This window comes from Somniosus microcephalus, chromosome 21, assembly GCF_052327205.1.
Source record: "Somniosus microcephalus isolate GS21.2 chromosome 21, FLI_Smic_1.0, whole genome shotgun sequence".
Lineage (NCBI taxonomy): Eukaryota > Metazoa > Chordata > Chondrichthyes > Squaliformes > Somniosidae > Somniosus > Somniosus microcephalus.
The window spans coordinates 56,758,783-56,775,429 of NC_141007.1; the positions used below are offsets into that span (position 1 = coordinate 56,758,783).

The following is a 16,647-nucleotide window of genomic DNA, read 5'->3' on the forward strand; positions in this document are numbered from 1 at the left end:
AAATGATTAGATTTAAATTTCCTGGGATGTGGTGGTGATGGATAGAGCGGCTCTGCAGAGCATGGAAAATTGAAATCATGTTTGCAGTTAAATCATCACATTTACCTTTCCTGTGTTATGAGGAGCCATGGTGACTAATGAGGCTGCTACACAGGACAAGAAATTTGAATCTTCTAATTTAACTGATGTTGTGTGCATAAGTGGGCAACCAGCCAGTAAGTTCTGGCAAGGAGCCCAGAACTTTTAAAAAATTCATTTTCTGATTGTGAGCATCACTGGCAAAGTTGGCAATTATTGCCCCATCTCTAGTTCATCAAGCATGCTGCCGAATAAATAAAACCCTCCTTTTTTTAAATGAGCAAAAAATCTCAACCCTAGTATTAGCAGTTAAGATCATAAGAACTAGGAGCAGGAGTAGGCCATTTGGCCCTTTGAGCTTGCTCCACCATTCAATAAGATCATGGCTGATCTTCTACCTCAACACCTTCCTGCACTATCACCATATCCCTTGGTTCCCTTAGTATCCAAAAATCTATCGATCTCTGTCTTGAATATACTCAATGACTGGGTATCCACAGCCCTCTGGGGTACAGAATGCCTAAGATTCACAACCCTTTGAGTGAAGAAATTTCTCCTCATCTCGTCCTAAATGGCCGACCTCTTATTCTGAGACTGACCCCTAGTTTTAAACTCCCCAGCCAGGGGAAACATCCTCCCAGCATCTGGCCTGTCAAGCCCCTTAAAAATGTTATATATTTCAATGAGATCACCTCTCATTCTTCTAAACTCTAGAGAATGTAGGCCTAGCCTACTCAGTCTTTCCTCATAGGACAATCCCTCCATCCCAGGAATCCGTCTGGTGAACCTTCGTTGCACTCCCTCTGAGACAAGTATATCCTTCCTTAGGTAAGGAGACCAAACTGCAGGTGTGGTCTCACCAAGGCCCTATTGCTTCCCTAAAGTTGATGGTAAAGAGGGATAAAATACAGAAATGAACCCTGGCTCTTCCTTAAGAATACTTCCCATTTTTGGGTGGTGTAGAGGCGGTTTGGCAAAAAATAAATGGGACGGAGAGGCACTCTGCTGAAACTGCTCTGAAATCTGGTCGCCACAGTTTGCCTGCCACGATTTCATTATGATTCTGATCTGCCCGCCAGAAGCTCGCCACACCGCATTTAAATGAAGCAGGAAGACATGGTCAAGTGCCTTTGAGATTTCCCTGTATCCTGCCCATTGACCACCCTCGAAATGACCGCCATTGTAATGGTGGTGGTGTTGAGCCTGTAAATGTGGTCCACAGACGGGAAGAGATCGGAAAGGTGAAAAGTCACACACAAATGTGATTCACAACAAACCCTCCACCTCCCTTTTTTTCTTTAAAATTTTCCTTAAACCCACTTCTTTGATCACATTTTTCAGGGTCATTTTAACCTAACCCACCTGATGGGAAACTGACCAAATCAACTGGGCACCCGTTTTACACCTCACAATTTTATTTTCAATGGAAAGTAACATTGGGTGAAGTGTAAAACAGGCACCAGATCTAATCTTGTCAGTTTCCTGCTGGGCAGATTAGGTTAAAATTTCCCCTTTGGTCACCCTGCTTTATAACCTTCTCTTTGGCTTGGCACCAATTTTTTTCATCATGCCTCTGTGAAATGCCTTGGGGCATTTTATTATATCTATATAATAAATGTTGTTAAGTATGTGTATTGTATTGAACAATTAACACAAAGACTTAAACGTATAACTCAAACAGGTCTTTACTGGTTGGAGGTAGGGACTATACATAGGTCTTTACTTCATGCCCACAGGCGGGAACTGAGGGGGATCAGTACCCACAGTACTATTTATACCCCTATGGCCAGGAGTGGTACTGCGTATCACTACGCCCAACAAGTAGTGCAGTCCTGTCCATAGGTTCAAAGTAGCACACATATTACATACACAACATTCCTCCCTTCCTAGCTTTACAGTCATCTCCCCATTTAACATAACGTAATAACATATATACATATATAACTTCAGGTTTACATAACAGAATAACATAGATACATAGATAACTTCATGTCAAAACAGATCACAGATTCAGTCTCTGCGGAAAACAGTTCACAGATTCAATCTCTGTGGTGTAGTCGGTTCACGTTGCTGGAGTGACTCATTCAATAGTCCTTCCATGGATTTAACAGTTTGAACTTCCGAACTGAATTGGCTCCGTTCGGAGGGACCACGTGTGTGATCTGGTAGAGGTGATAATGGTTCAGATGGGTCATCTTCTGTTTTTACTTTTCCTTTTCTGCTTCTTGGAGACTCTCTGGGCTCCATTGTCAGCTGCCACAGCTGCCAGCTGCATGCGCAGTTCCTCCTTCTCTTCCTCCTGTTTCCGTCGTAGAGCCAGCTTCTCCCGATGTTCCGTAGACTTTTGGTGCTCCTCCATGATTTCTGCACTTTGGGAGTCGAAGTTACAAGCTGGGCAGGACAGGACATCGTAATATTCGGTGTCGTCCTGAGCTAGACCAGTGAGAGGGTCGTCTATTTCCTCCATACCCAGCTGGACATTAGCCAGCTCTTGTTCCAAATCCAGACATCTTTCCTGAAGAGACTTCTTCATGTGTACCTCTGCATCCAGCTTTTTCTGGGCTTTCAGCAAGTCGTTCACTAGTGACCTCATTTGTGATTTTAATACTTCAACTTCCTTTGGAGATTGATTGATCGGACTATGCAATCCCTCTACCGGAGCAGCTGTTTCAGCGGTCTGTTGTTCTACGTTGACGTGAGTCAGCGTACTTTTGGCATCCAAGGGCTGCTCTGTTGCAGTCATCTCAGTCTGTGTTGCCACCTCAGCTCTTCCAATAACCTTTGAGAGCTCCGAACCCCTTTCGTTTGAATATTGAAGTTCATGTTCAAGTTTTTCCCATTTCAGAGTCCTGTCCTTCAGCATATGCAGGAGTTGGCTGACCGTTAACTCCTCTGACATCAGACGTTTTGTGTGCTCCTGCTCCATTTTCTCCATCAGCTGCTTCTGTTGTCTTTCCAGATTCTCCAACTCTATATCAAAGAACTCTTTCGTTGCATTCAACTCTTGCTCAAAACGGCGAAGCATTTGTTCTAATTGCTGTTGTAGTTTGAAATGGAGTTGAGTTCGAGCCCGGTGTCCCTCAGAAATGGGCACATCAGTAGACTTGCCAGACTCAGAATCCACAGTTAAACTATGTTGTTGTTGCTCAGTGGAATTCTGTGCTGAAACTTTGTCTTTTGCACCTGAGTTGAGCTTACCATCATCCGTTCCAGAGTCTGGGCCGACTATCTTCACCGAGTTCTCACTCGTTATTGTTTGTAGGAAATGCCAGTCCATATTCATTTTCCTAATCCACTCCCGTCCTAGTAGTGGAGGACCTCCTTCAGATATCACATATAAGTCCATTATTTGACTGTCTTCGCCCTTGTGGACCACTGCAACCTCTATTTTCCCGATGGGGTACACTCTTTGCCCCGTGTATGTTTTCAATATAATCCCCGTATCCTGTAGGGGAATATGTTGGAATAACTTTCCGTAATCTTTCTTATTTATGACCGTCAATGCCGATCCAGTGTCCAATTCCAGTTTTACTTGGACTCCTTCTATCTGAAGAGTGACCCAAATTGTCTGGAGGTCTGCACCCTTACCAGCGTTGAGTACTCTTAAGCTAGCCAGTTCATTACAGCTTAAGCTAGCCAGTTCATTACTGCTAGCGTCTGAATCGGACTCCTGTTCGGTCACCTTGTGTACCTTTGCGTATTTTCCTTGCGGTGACTTCTTGTTGCTGGTCTTCTTCCCTGACCTGCATACTCTAGCTATATGTCCAAGCCTACCACAAGTTCTACATTCTTGGTTTTTAAACCAACACTGGTTCTGATCATGCGTTGTCTTTCCACAACGATAACATTTGCCAGAACTCACACCCAATTTGTGTGCACTGAGCTCCGGTGACCGTAGCTGCATTACTGCCGTGCCTCTCGCTGCGGCTTCGTGTGCTGCTGCCATAGTGACCGCCTTCTCAAGCGTCAGCTCATTCTCCTCGAGCAGTCGCTTTTGTGTATCCTGTTTAAATAAACCACACACAAATTTGTCTCGTAGTGCATCTGTCAATCCCGTTCCAAACTGGCAATATTTCGCTAATTTACGCAATTCCAGCAAATATTCAGCATTGCTTTCATGCTGTAGCTGCCTTCTGTCGTAAAATTTAAATCGTTCCGCTAGCATCAGCGGCGTGGGGTTTAGATGATCTTTCAGGACAGTAACAATCTCATCGAACGTCTTATCCGCCGGTTCATCTGGTGATAACAGGTGTTTCAATTGCCCGTACGTCTTCGCACCCATTAAATTTAATAATGTTAGAGCTTTATCTTGGTCACGAATTTTATTGGCCTTACAATAATTTTTTACTCTTTCAACATATATGGCCCAATCTTCGAGGTCACTATCAAAGGTGCTAATATTCCCGTGTTTAGGCATTGTAGATTTGCAATTTCTCAGATTTTCTTTTCTTTACTTGTTATCAAAGATGGCGGCTTCCCGCTCTTGCCGTCGTCCTCCGCCCACAAAATGGCGGTTTTCCCGCGCTTGGCGGTCTTCACCCGTCCCCCGACGCCGTCTCCCTTCAGCCCTCGAGTGCGGCCCTTATCTTCGCCGCGATCGATAGCCCGCGCTGTGCACCGCGACTCTCGCACCTTGAGCTTCTGCAGCCGCCGCGCCTTTCAGTCCGAGTGCGGCTCTTATCTTTGGTCCCGATCGCTGGCCCGGCTGCGCCCCTCACTTCAAAGCGGCCCGGCCCTTATCTGCCGATCGCTATCGCCCTACCTCTCTCTCTTCCCCAGTCCTGTCTTTACTCCGGTTCACAAGCTGATGGAGGCTTCAGGGTCCTAATGCCTGTCTCTTCCAGTCGCTGGAAGCTGTCAGGATTTCTGCTGCCCTTCAGTTTTGAGTGGGGTGTTGAGGATTGAAACCTCTCTTCAACGTCCTGTCTTTGGACGAAGCCGCCTGGAATAACTGCCGCAGGGTAAGAGCCTGACTCGTCGCCAGTGTTAAGTATGTGTATTGTATTGAACAATTAACACAAAGACTTAAACGTATAACTCAAACAGGTCTTTACTGGTTGGAGGTAGGGACTATACATAGGTCTTTACTTCATGCCCACAGGCGGGAACTGAGGGGGATCAGTACCCACAGTACTATTTATACCCCTATGGCCAGGAGTGGTACTGCGTATCACTACGCCCAACAAGTAGTGCAGTCCTGTCCATAGGTTCAAAGTAGCACACATATTACATACACAACAAATGTGAGTTATTTTAACATTTAAATGCTATACCACCACCATTCACACTTTCATGATTGAAGACAACTGATTGCCTCTTTTCAGTTATACCACATGGATCAGTTACCTTAAGATTAATGCATATTTCCCTTCGGGGGTAATTTAAAAAAATATTGTCACTTTCTCTTTGCCTCTATAAGTTCTCACTCTCTGCCATCAGAACAACACAGGACACTCTGATTTTCTGACTGCTGTTGGGGTGAGCACCTTTGTAGTATCTGTACGGGTGTGGACTACCTGTCCCAAATATTTAAATGACCTTGTCCCGCCATTTGGAGTGGTGGCCATGTTAGTGGCTCCAGGCAGCTCACAGTTCCACTCTGCCAAGCCTCGGCGTGACCCTGGAATTTCTGGCCTCTAGTTTTTTTTAAACAAAAATCTAGGTGCTATAATAGGCCCACCACAATACCATTCTCTTGCTTTGTCTAGAGAGAGGGAGAAAGTAAGAGGAAATTAGATAGTGGCATCCAGAAATCTCTCAGTCAGATAGGCTGTGAAGAAAGGGAAAACAGAAGTAAAGGAAGGGATGAGAATGGGGAGAAAACAAATATATTGATGTAATGTTTATGCTGCACTGAAAGAGGCTTTATTTTCTAAGTGGTGCAAGTGGTAGTCATGTTTTCACTGCCCACTCACGTCATTACGAAGTTGGAGATGGAAGGGTTCCTTGCATGCTATTGAAACACATGCAAGGAGTGCTGCTTATTAGCCTCCCGCTGCCAGTGTGATTTTTAATGTTCCAAAATAATTGATTTAGATAGTCAATTCTTTATAGGCATCAAAGTGTGGCTGGTGTTGCAGAAGGCCACCAAAGTTTGTTTTAACCTTAAAAGAATATGTTTTTGGTAGGGCTTTATGCCAGCTGCTTCTATACCACAGCGATTGCCCATTACTTATGGGTGTGAAGCCAAGCCCCCTCGGTGAATTCTGATAAGTGATTGGCTGAAAGAACTTTGTTTCAGAGTAACCAGAAGATGCGGCTCAGTCACTAGCAATAACTGCAGAAAATCAGTGATCTGGAGTAGCTATATTATTAATAACCTGATAACACTCAAATTAAGTCATGGGCTATGCATCTATGATTACGATTTTGATGTGAGGCCATGCCACAGTATGGAGCTGACTTGTGACTAAAAGCCATGCACCTAGGCTTAGTCCAGTATTAACATCTCTGGTAAACCATAGTCTTTTTGACCTTGTGTTTATTCAGTTTTCTACTGTTAACCTTCCCACTGCTGATTTGCCTCTGTTAATTTCTGAGAAAACAAAACTTATAATATGCAATTTGGTAATAAAAAAAAATTATCTCAAAAATTAACTAAACCAAGTACAGCAATCCAAGGATACACTTGATCAATATGCAGTCTATACAAAACTATCAGAACAAATATAAAAGAGGTCTAGACAGCAACATTTTTGAAGAATTATAAGGCAAGGTTCATTTTGGTAACTACTCTGTTTCGATTTGTTACAGGCTTTGATTACTATTTTGGAATCCCTTACAGTAATGACATGGGTTGCACAGATGCTCCTGGGTACAATATTCCTCCATGCCCACCATGCCCTAGAGATTCTGTTGTGGAAAGGTAATGTAGTTAACACAATTGTCCTATCTGTAAATCTCTCTTTTAGACAGTGTTGTGTGCAACTCTTGCCTGGTTTGCAATTTAGATATGTAGTTAACCATCGCTTGGCGGTTCAGCGTTATTAAAACATAGATTAGGCTACGGGAAATGTATAACTTTCCAATTGGTATTCTGGGACGCTTCTCCTTTTGGTTCTCTGCTTCCAGAAACCACCAGATAAATTGTTGCACATGAGCCTCAGGGAATATTATGTGACATGGTCTGCATAGCTGAAAAACATTGCCTTTTTTGTGTAAGATACAGAAAGTTGATGACATCAAATGCGGTATTGACACTTTAAGAAACAGAAGCTTAAATGTTGTTTTGAATGATGGTTTACCTAAAATAAAATATCTAGCATCTCTGATTCCTCATTTTATTACTTGTTGTGTAATTCATGCCTGGGGATTATTGACTAATAAGGACACAATATGGCTGAAGCAGGAAGGCGAGTGCACAATTAAAAACAAGTCTAAAGAGGAGGCGCTTGCTTTTCTTGGCTATATCTGTGCCATGAGGCTGTAAGAGAATTATCTGATTATCAGTGCAGTGTGACCATCATATCCCAGATGCTGGATGTGCTGCTCATCAAGTATTCTGCTGTCTGCCAACAAAGGAATAAGGCATTTCTTTATGTAAAAACGTGGAAACTGCATAAATGATGAACTTTGTGAGCATTTTTGCTTTATAGACATTTATGTATGCTTATGATGAAAGACTGTATAAGTCAGTAAAACTCACTAACAGTGCACTAACTTTTCCACTTCTGTGCTCCTGGCACACGTCGGGAGTGCACATAAGGAAATTGTGCATGTCCAGCTCATGACTTTCCATCCATTCATTTTAAGAAGCAGAAAATTTACTCTTAAATGCTTTAAGGTAGGAACATAAAGTCAGAAACTGGCGGACAATGGGGAAACTTGTGGGAGTAACTGAGGGCATTAGAGGGTCCGCAGATAGGTCAGAGGAGGGTGCTGATGGGCAGAAAGGCATGGGCGGTTTCGCCGAATGATTGAAGAGGGGCCAACGGCAGTTTGGGTCCAATGCACCCTACCCTCACAAGGCTATTCGACCATGCTCCTCCCCCAATACTGCCAGGTCCCCATAATCCCCAATACTGCAATATTTTGGTCCTCCCAATGCTCCAATATCATAACTCCAGTCCTGCCTCCCTAAACTTCCATCTCTCAGTGCTAACAAACACGTAGACCTAATTCCCTGTGTTCTTTGATCCTAGAACTGCCACTAATGTTCCCAGACCCAATGTCCCAAGAACCCAGAAGCCCTTTCCCAGTGATCCAAAATCCCAGGATCTTCCCAGTGTTCCTAGAATATCCCTCTGCAGTGTTTTGGAATCCTCAGACCCACAACCCACATGCTCCTGGACTCTAGGAACTCCCATCAAAATACTGCTAAATCCTTAGATCCCATCCCTGAACTGCCAGATTCTGGGCCCCTTTGTTACTGCTTACAGATTACAACAGCTGATAAGTCAGTGTCATTGGTAATACCCCCGTCTTAAAAAACCCTGACTCACTGTGAGCAATGCCATAGGAGATCTGCTAGTCAGCAATGGCTCAGTTGGTAACACTCTCACCTCTGAGTTAGAAGATTGTGGGTTCAAGTCGCACTCCAGAGACTTGAGCACAAAAATCTAAGTTGACACTCCAGTGCAGTACTGAGGGAGTGCTGCACTGTCGGAGGTGTTGTCTTTCGGATGAGAAATTAAACCTAGGTCTTCTCTGCTCTCTCAGATGGACGTAAAAGATCCCATGGCACCATTTCGAAGAAGAGCAGGGAAGTTATCCCTGGTATCATGGCCAATATTGATCCCTTAATCAACTAAACCAAATTATCTGGTCATTATCACATTGCTGTTTGTGGGAGCTTGCCGAGTCCAAATTGGCGGCCGTGTTTCCTACATTATAACAGTAACTACACTTCAAAAGTACTTCATTGGCTGTAAAGCACTTTGGGACGTCCCGAGGTCATGAAAGGCGCTTTATACAGGAAACTCTTTGGTATCCGGCACCGATGGGATCGGTGTGTTGCCGGCTGATCAAAAATTCCGGATGACGGAGAGGGTTATCAACCGAGGCTATTTTTAACAAAGAAAAATTAAAAAATCAAGAAATGTGCAGTATACAGTAATTGGGTACTCACCTACAGAATGTTGTGTTAAATGGATGGTGGAAGATGCTTGATTAAGTACAGTACTGCCAGTTGAGGGTAATGCAATGCAATGACTACCAGCAGCGTGAGAGACACACAGTACCCCTGTAAAATGGCGGATCAGAAGAGACTACCAGCAGCGCGGGAGAGTCAGACTCCTGTTCCAACTTCCGACAGCGCCAAGAAGCCGAGTAGTGGCAGTTTGGAGAACTACCCCCACTGACTAACTCGGCCACCGCGGGAGACTCGGACACATTGTCGGTTATTGAGGTGTTGTTTTCGGAGTGAGAATTTTGCCGGTTAATAGAGAATTCTGGATATTTAGGTGCCGTTTAAACGAGAGTTTCCTGTAAGTGCAAGTCTTTCTAGTACAGGTAGACTATCCTTTATCCGAAAACCTCGGGACCAGCCGTGTTTCGGTTTTCGGAGAATTTCGGATTTCGGAAGGTGGGTCGGCAGGGGTCCGCGGGGGGGTCGGCGGGGGGTCATGCGCACGACCCCCCGCCGACCCCGACCCCCCCGCGGACCCCCGCCGACTTACGGTCGGGGTCGGCGGGGGGTCGTGCGCACGACTTACGCTGACGCTCAGCGTAAGTCGGCGGGGGTCGGGTCCGGCAGGGGGTCGTGCGCACGACTTACGCTGGACTTACGCTGACCGAAAAAACCTTCGGTTTTTAGAGGGTTTCGGTTTTCGGAAGTCCGGATAAAGGGTAGTCTATATTATTAAAAATCTTGATTTATGATGCACCCCTGATCTGTGTAAAGCACTGCTTCAACATGTCAGTGGACCTCATGTCTACATTGTGCTCCTGTCCATATATGCCACAAGAATATTATTAGCTAGGGCTGAGGGGGGATGCTTTCATTTCGAGGGAGCTATCCTCTCAGTCTGCCCTTGCCTTTCGAATAAACCTGACACATGTCTTGTAACTGGTGTAGCTATATTATCTTAAAATGAAAGCATTGTGATGTCTGCCTGGAAGTGGTCATGCACCTGCATGACATGGTATTAGTAGTCACTGACTGGTTGCAATTAGAGCACAATCCTTTTCTGTTCATGGTATTGAGCGTAAGAACCTGGATGGCCATATGGGTGCCATCAATGACCCCTTTTACATTGGGAAATCCAGCAGCGTCGTGAATTTGGGCAGTTTAAAGTGTCACATTGGCTGAATAACTTTCAGCCAACTGTTTGATACTTCTGTGGACCGCAAATTGGCTGCTATTGCTGTTGTCCACACAGTACCCTGAAAGAAGCCAAAAGCATTAAAAAATGAAGAATATGATAATCTTGACTGCCACCAACAGTGCCAATCCTATAAGTGGACTGAAAATGGTGCAGGTCACAAATTGGGCACACTGACTTTAGCACTTGAGTTCCTGGTAGCAAACCTTCTGTTTGAAGCTCTGCACTGTAAGCACTAATTTAGATAAAATTTAAAACCGCTAAATAAAATAATTTGAAACTTTAACATGTGAATTGAGATGGAGGCTGAAATCACCGAGGATGAGAAGTCATTCGGTGCAGAGGCTGAAAGGTCCTTGCCATCCATGAGCTTATTGTGGATGATTGCATCGACATCATGGCCCTGAGGGAAACTTGGTTGAGGGTGATGACACCTTACCCTTAAATGAAGCTTCCCCATCTGGCTATACCTTTCACCACTTGCCCCGCTCAGACCGTTGTGGTGGCGGTGTGGCTCTTGTCACCAAATCACACCTTGTCTGTACCCCTACTCGTCTGGCACTTTCTCCTCCTTTGAGCATCTCACTGTCTTCCATCCCTCTCCCCTCATTTAAAATTCTCGTTCTCTACCGCCCACCCAAGTACCATAAAAATGTTATTACCGATCTATCTTCACTGCTTTCCTCCCTCAGCCTCTGCACCAAACGACTTCTCATCCTCGGTGATTTCAACCTCTGTCTCAATTCATCATGCTCTCTCTCCTCTGAGTTCACTAGCCTCCTATCCTCCCTTAATCTCTCCCTCCATGTAAACTCCCCAACCCATATTAACGACCACCCCCTCGACCTTGCCATCTCTCGTGGCCTCGCTACTCTCATCGTGTCAATCACAGATAAGGCCATCTCTGACCACTTACTCATATCGCTCTCCTTCCACCTCCTCCACCCCAACCCGACTTCCTTCTGTGTCCACTCCTGGGAAAAAAACTGTTTCCCATCTCTCTGATAACTGCCCTTATGAAATTTCTACTGTCCAGCCTTTGGCCCTCCATTCACCACGACATTTCTGCAGCTACCAATCTGCTGTGGCTCAGTTGGTAGCACACTTGCCTCTGAGTCAGAAGGTTGTGGGTTCAAGTCCCACTCCAGGGGCTTGCACACATAAAGCTAGGCTGACACTCCAGTGCAGAGCTGAGGGAGTGCTGCACTGTTGGAGGTGCCGTCTTTTGGATGAGACTTTAAACCGAGGCCCCGTCTGCTCTCTCAGGTGGACGTATAAGATCCCATGACACTATTTCAAAGAAGAGTAGGGGATTTATCCCCGGTGTCCTGGCCAATATTTCTCCCTCAACCAACATAACAAAAACAAATTATCTGGTCATTTTCACATTGCTGTTTGTGGGACCTTACTGTGCGCAAATTGGCTGCCGTGTTTCCCACATTACAATAGTGACTACACTTCAAAAGTACTTCATTGGCTGTAAAGTGCTTTGAGACGTCCGGTGATCGTGAAAGGCGCTATATAAATGCAAGTATTTCTTTTTTCTTTTTGCTCAACCACACCCTCACCACCACCTTTGATGCCCTAGTCCCTATTAAAACTATTATTCTCTCTCACCCTGGCCGCTCCCCCGGTACGGCCCTCCTCTTCGCTTCCTTAAGTCCAAGGGACGCAGACCTGAACGGATATGGCAGACAACTGGTTTAGCCATTCACCGCCAGACCTGGCTGGACCACATAAAGCATTATCGGGTCTTGCTCTCGTCTGCCAAAATTGCTCACTATTCCAGAATCATTCTGGAATGCAAAGATAAACTCCGGCTTCTATTCTCCACTGATAACCATCTTCTTAAACCCCTCTCCCCTGTCTCCTCCATCCTCACCTCCGACAACAAGTGTGAGGAGCTCGTGGATTTCTTTGTTTCTAAGATTGAGACCATCCGTTCAGCTGCCTCTGCCACTTCCCTTCCCCTAGCCCACCGGGCCAAAATCCCTCTAAGGATCCCCCCTGCCCTACCCCTGAACTCACATCTTTCTCCAGTTTCTCTCCGATCTCCCCTCATGACCTCTCCACGCTGATCTTGTCCATGAGACCCACTTCCTGCTCCCTCGACCCTATTCTCACCAAACTGCTGGCCACCCAACTTCCTTTTCTGGCTCCCATGTTAGCTGACATTGTTAACGGTTCTCTCTCCTCAGGTACCATCCTCCTCTCCCTCAAACCTGCCATCATCATCCCTTTCCTCAAAAAACCAACCCTTGATCCCTCTGTCCTTGCAAATGACCACCCCATCTCCAACCTCCCTTTCTTTTCCAAAGTCCTTGATGTCGCCTCCCAATCTATGCCCATCTTTCCCGCAATTCCATGTTTGAATCCCTCCAATCAGGTTTCCACCCCTGCCACAGTACAGAAATGGCTCTCATCAAAGTCACAAATGACATAGAAATATAGAAGATAGGAGCAGGAGTAGGCCATTCGGCCCCTCGAGCCTGCTCCGCCATTCAATGAGATCATGGCTGATCATCCAAATTCAGTACCCTGTTCCTGCCTTCTCTCAATATCCCTTGATCCCTTTAGCCTTAAGAAACATATCCAACTCCTTCTTGAATATATTTAATGAATTGGCCTCTACTGCCTTCTGTGGTAGAGAATTCCATAGGTTCACCACTCTCTGGGTGAAGAAATTCCTCCTCATCTCTGTCCTAAATGGCTTACCCCTTATCCTTAGACTGTGACCCCTGGTTCTGGACTCCCCGACCATCAGGAACATCCTTCCAGCATCTAGTCTGTCTAGTCCTGTTAGAATTTTATAAGTTTCGATGAGATCCCTTCTCATTCTTCTAAACTCCAGCGAGTACAAGCCCAATCGACCCAATCTCTCCTCATACGTCATTCCTGCCATCCCAGGTATCAGTCTGGTGAATCTTCGCTGCACTCCCTCCATGGCAAGAACATCCTCAGATAAGGCGACCAAAACTGCACACAATACTCAAGATGTGGCCTCACCAAGGCCCTGTACAACTGCAGCAAGACATCCTTGTTCCTGTACTCAAACCCTCTCGCTACGAAGGCCAACATACCATTTGCCGCCTTAACCGCCTGCTGCACCTGCATGCTTACTTTCAGCGACTGGTGCACAAGGACGCCTAGGTCTCGTTGCACTTCCCCTTCTCCCAATCTATTGCCATTTAGATAATAATCTGCCTTCCTGTTTTTGACCCCAAAGTGGATAACCTTGCATTTATCCACGTTATATTGCATCTGCCATGCTTCTGCCCAATCACCCAACCTGTCCAAATCATACTGGAGTTTCTCGGCATCCTCCTCACAGCACACACGCCCACCCAGCTTTGTGTCATCTGCAAACTTGGAGATATTACATCTAGTTCCCTCGTCCAGATCATTAATATATATTGTGAATAGCTGGGGTCCAAGGACCGATCCCTGCGGTACCCCACTAGTTACTGCCTGCCACTCGGAAAAAGAGCTGTTTATTCCAACTCTTTGCTTTTTGTCTGCCAACCAGTTCTCTATCCAAGTCAATACCTTGCCCCTAATCCCATGTGCCTTAATTTTACACGCTAATCTCTTATGCGGGACCTTATCGAAAGCCTTTTGAAAATCCAAATACACCACATCCACTGGTTCTCCCTTATCTATTTTACCAGTTACATCCTCAAAAAATTCCAGTAGATTAGTCAAGCACGATTGACCTTTTGTAAAGCCATGTTGACTTTGTCCGACCCGGTCACTTTTTTCCACGTGCTCTGCTATTACATCCTTTATAATAGACTCTCGCATTTTCCCCACTACCGATGTCAGGCTTACCAGTCTGTAATTCCCGTTTTCTCTCTACCACCCTTTTTGAACAGTGGGGTAACATTAGCTACCCGCCAATCCATGGGTACTGTTCTAGAGTCTATCGAATTTTGGAAGATGACCAGCAATGCATCTACTATTTCTAGGGCCACTTCCTTAAGTACCCTAGGATGTAAATTATCAGGCCCTGGGGATTTATCGGCCTTCAATCCCATCAATTTCCCGAACACCATTTCCCTACAAATACTGATTTCTATCAGTTCCTCCCTTTCATTAGACCCTATGTTCCCCGACATCCTCTGTGATTGTGACAAAGGTAAATTATCCTTCCTCGTCCTTCTTGACTTGTCTGCAGCCTTTGACATGGCTGACCACTCCATCCTTCTCCAATGCCTCCCCACTGTCATCCAGCTGGGTGGGACTGCACTCGCCTGGTTCCATTCTTATCTATCTAATCGTAGCCAGAGAATCACCTGCAATGGCTTCTCTTCCTGCTCCCACATCATTACCTCTGGTGTCCCCCAAGGATCTATCCTTGGCCCCCTCCTATTTCTCATCCAGATGCTGCCCCTTGGCGGCATCATCTGAAAACGCAGCGTTATTTTCCACATGCACACTGATGATACCCAGTTCTACCTCACTACCACTTCTCTTGACCCCTCCACGGTCTCTAAATTGTCAGACTGCTTGTCCGACATCTAGTTCTGAATGAGCAGAAATTTTTCCATTTAAATATTGGGAAGACCGAAGCCATTGTTTTCGGTCCCCGCCACAAACTCCGTTCCCTAGTTACTGACTCCATCCCTCTCCCTAACATCTGTCTGAGGCTGAACCACACTATTCGCAACCTTGGTGTCATATTTGACCCTGAAATGAACTTCCAACCACATATCCATGGCATAACTGAGGCTGCCTATTTCCACCTCCGTAACATCGCCCGTCTCCGCACTTGCCTCAACTCATCTGCTGCTGAAACCCTCATCCATGCCTTTGTTACCTCTAGACTTGCCTATTCCACACCACTCCTGGCTGGCCTCCCACATTCTACCCTACGTAAACTTGAGGTCATCCAAAACTCACCTGCCCGTGTCCTGACTCGCACCAATTCCCATTCACCCATCACCCCTGTGCTCGCTGACCTACATTGGCTCCTGGTTAAGCAACACCTTGATTTCAAAATTCTCATCCTTATTTTCAAATGCCTCCATGGCCTCGCCCCTCCCTATCTCTGTAATCTCCTCCAGCCCCACAACCCCACCGAGATATCTGCGCTCCTCTAATTCTGCTCTCTTGAGCATACCTGATTATAATCGCTCAACCATTGGCGGCCGTGCCTTCTGTTGCCTGGGCCCTAAGCTCTGGAATTCCCTGCCTAAACCTCTCCGCCCCTCTACCTCTCTTTCCTCCTTTAAGACGCTCCTTAAAACCTACCTCTTTGACCGAGCTTTTGGTTACCTTCCCTAATTTCTCCTTATGTGGCTCGGTGTCAAATTTTTTGTCTTCTAATAGTGCTGTGAAGCGCCATGGAACGTTTTATTATGTTAAAGGTGATGTATAAATACAAGTTGTTGTTGTCTTATCAACAGAATACTACACAGCAATTTGTTGAATACTTTCCACTTGTGAAAAAGATCCCTATAACTCAGTCATGACCTCGCTATTTGCAAATCATAAGGCCTCTTTCACTAATGGAATGAACATTCTATTTAAGCGCTTTTTATGCAGTATATTCTTTATATATCAGGCATGTAAATTCTGTAATAATTATACAGTTTTGTCTCTGCAGTGATAATTTTTTTTTATTCATTCCTGGGATTTTAGGCGATAGCATTTATTGCCCATCCCTAATTGCCCTTGAGAAACAGGCCATAGGAATATCTTCTGAAGGTACTAACTCATACTGGAGTATGATTTCATGGGTACTTCATCTTTGTTCCCATTTTTCATCTGTGACCCTTGACCATAAGTTTCAACAGGTTATTCAGCTATGGGGGAACTTCACAATCCTCTGATCCGGTCACCCAATGTCTGCACACCTGCAGTATAATGGACAAGGAGCAGGAACCCTAACTACCTCTTCCCCACCCAGGGGACTGTGGCTACTTGTGCCTCTACTGATGCCCTGGCTGAGATCCGCTAACTAAGCACCCAATATGCCATCAGACGTAAGATTGTAAGAAGCCTTTTAAATTCGATGAAGATTTTATTTCCATGAAAAAGCAGTTTCTCTTTCACAGGATCTGGATAATCAGTAATCAAGTTTGAGGCAAATTACAAGGCTATAATTCAGTTGAGTGACCTGCTGACATGAGAAGCTCTAAGACGAAGGTTAAAGTGGTTTATAAGTGACCATTTTTTAAGTTCTTGATAGGACCATCTTTTCTAATCAAGTTTTTTTTTTCAGTTCCAAGGATTGCACATTTGAGATGTCAAACAGTTAACGGTTTTTTGGCAGTTACAGCAGTGGAGTAGGAGAAGCTCTGAGGAA

General features: G+C 45.2%; 1 protein-coding gene across 3 annotated transcripts in view; it reads left to right on the plus strand.

Moving 5' to 3' along the window:
- Positions 1–16,647, plus strand: part of arsg (arylsulfatase G) — a 121,292-nt gene that overhangs the window by 19,223 nt on the left and 85,422 nt on the right. For all 3 annotated transcript variants that reach the window (XM_085963701.1, XM_085963702.1, XM_085963703.1), the window contains one exon: positions 6,832–6,943. In XM_085963701.1, coding sequence (XP_085819827.1) covers positions 6,832–6,943 — 112 coding nt within the window. The remainder of the gene's footprint in view (positions 1–6,831; positions 6,944–16,647) is intronic.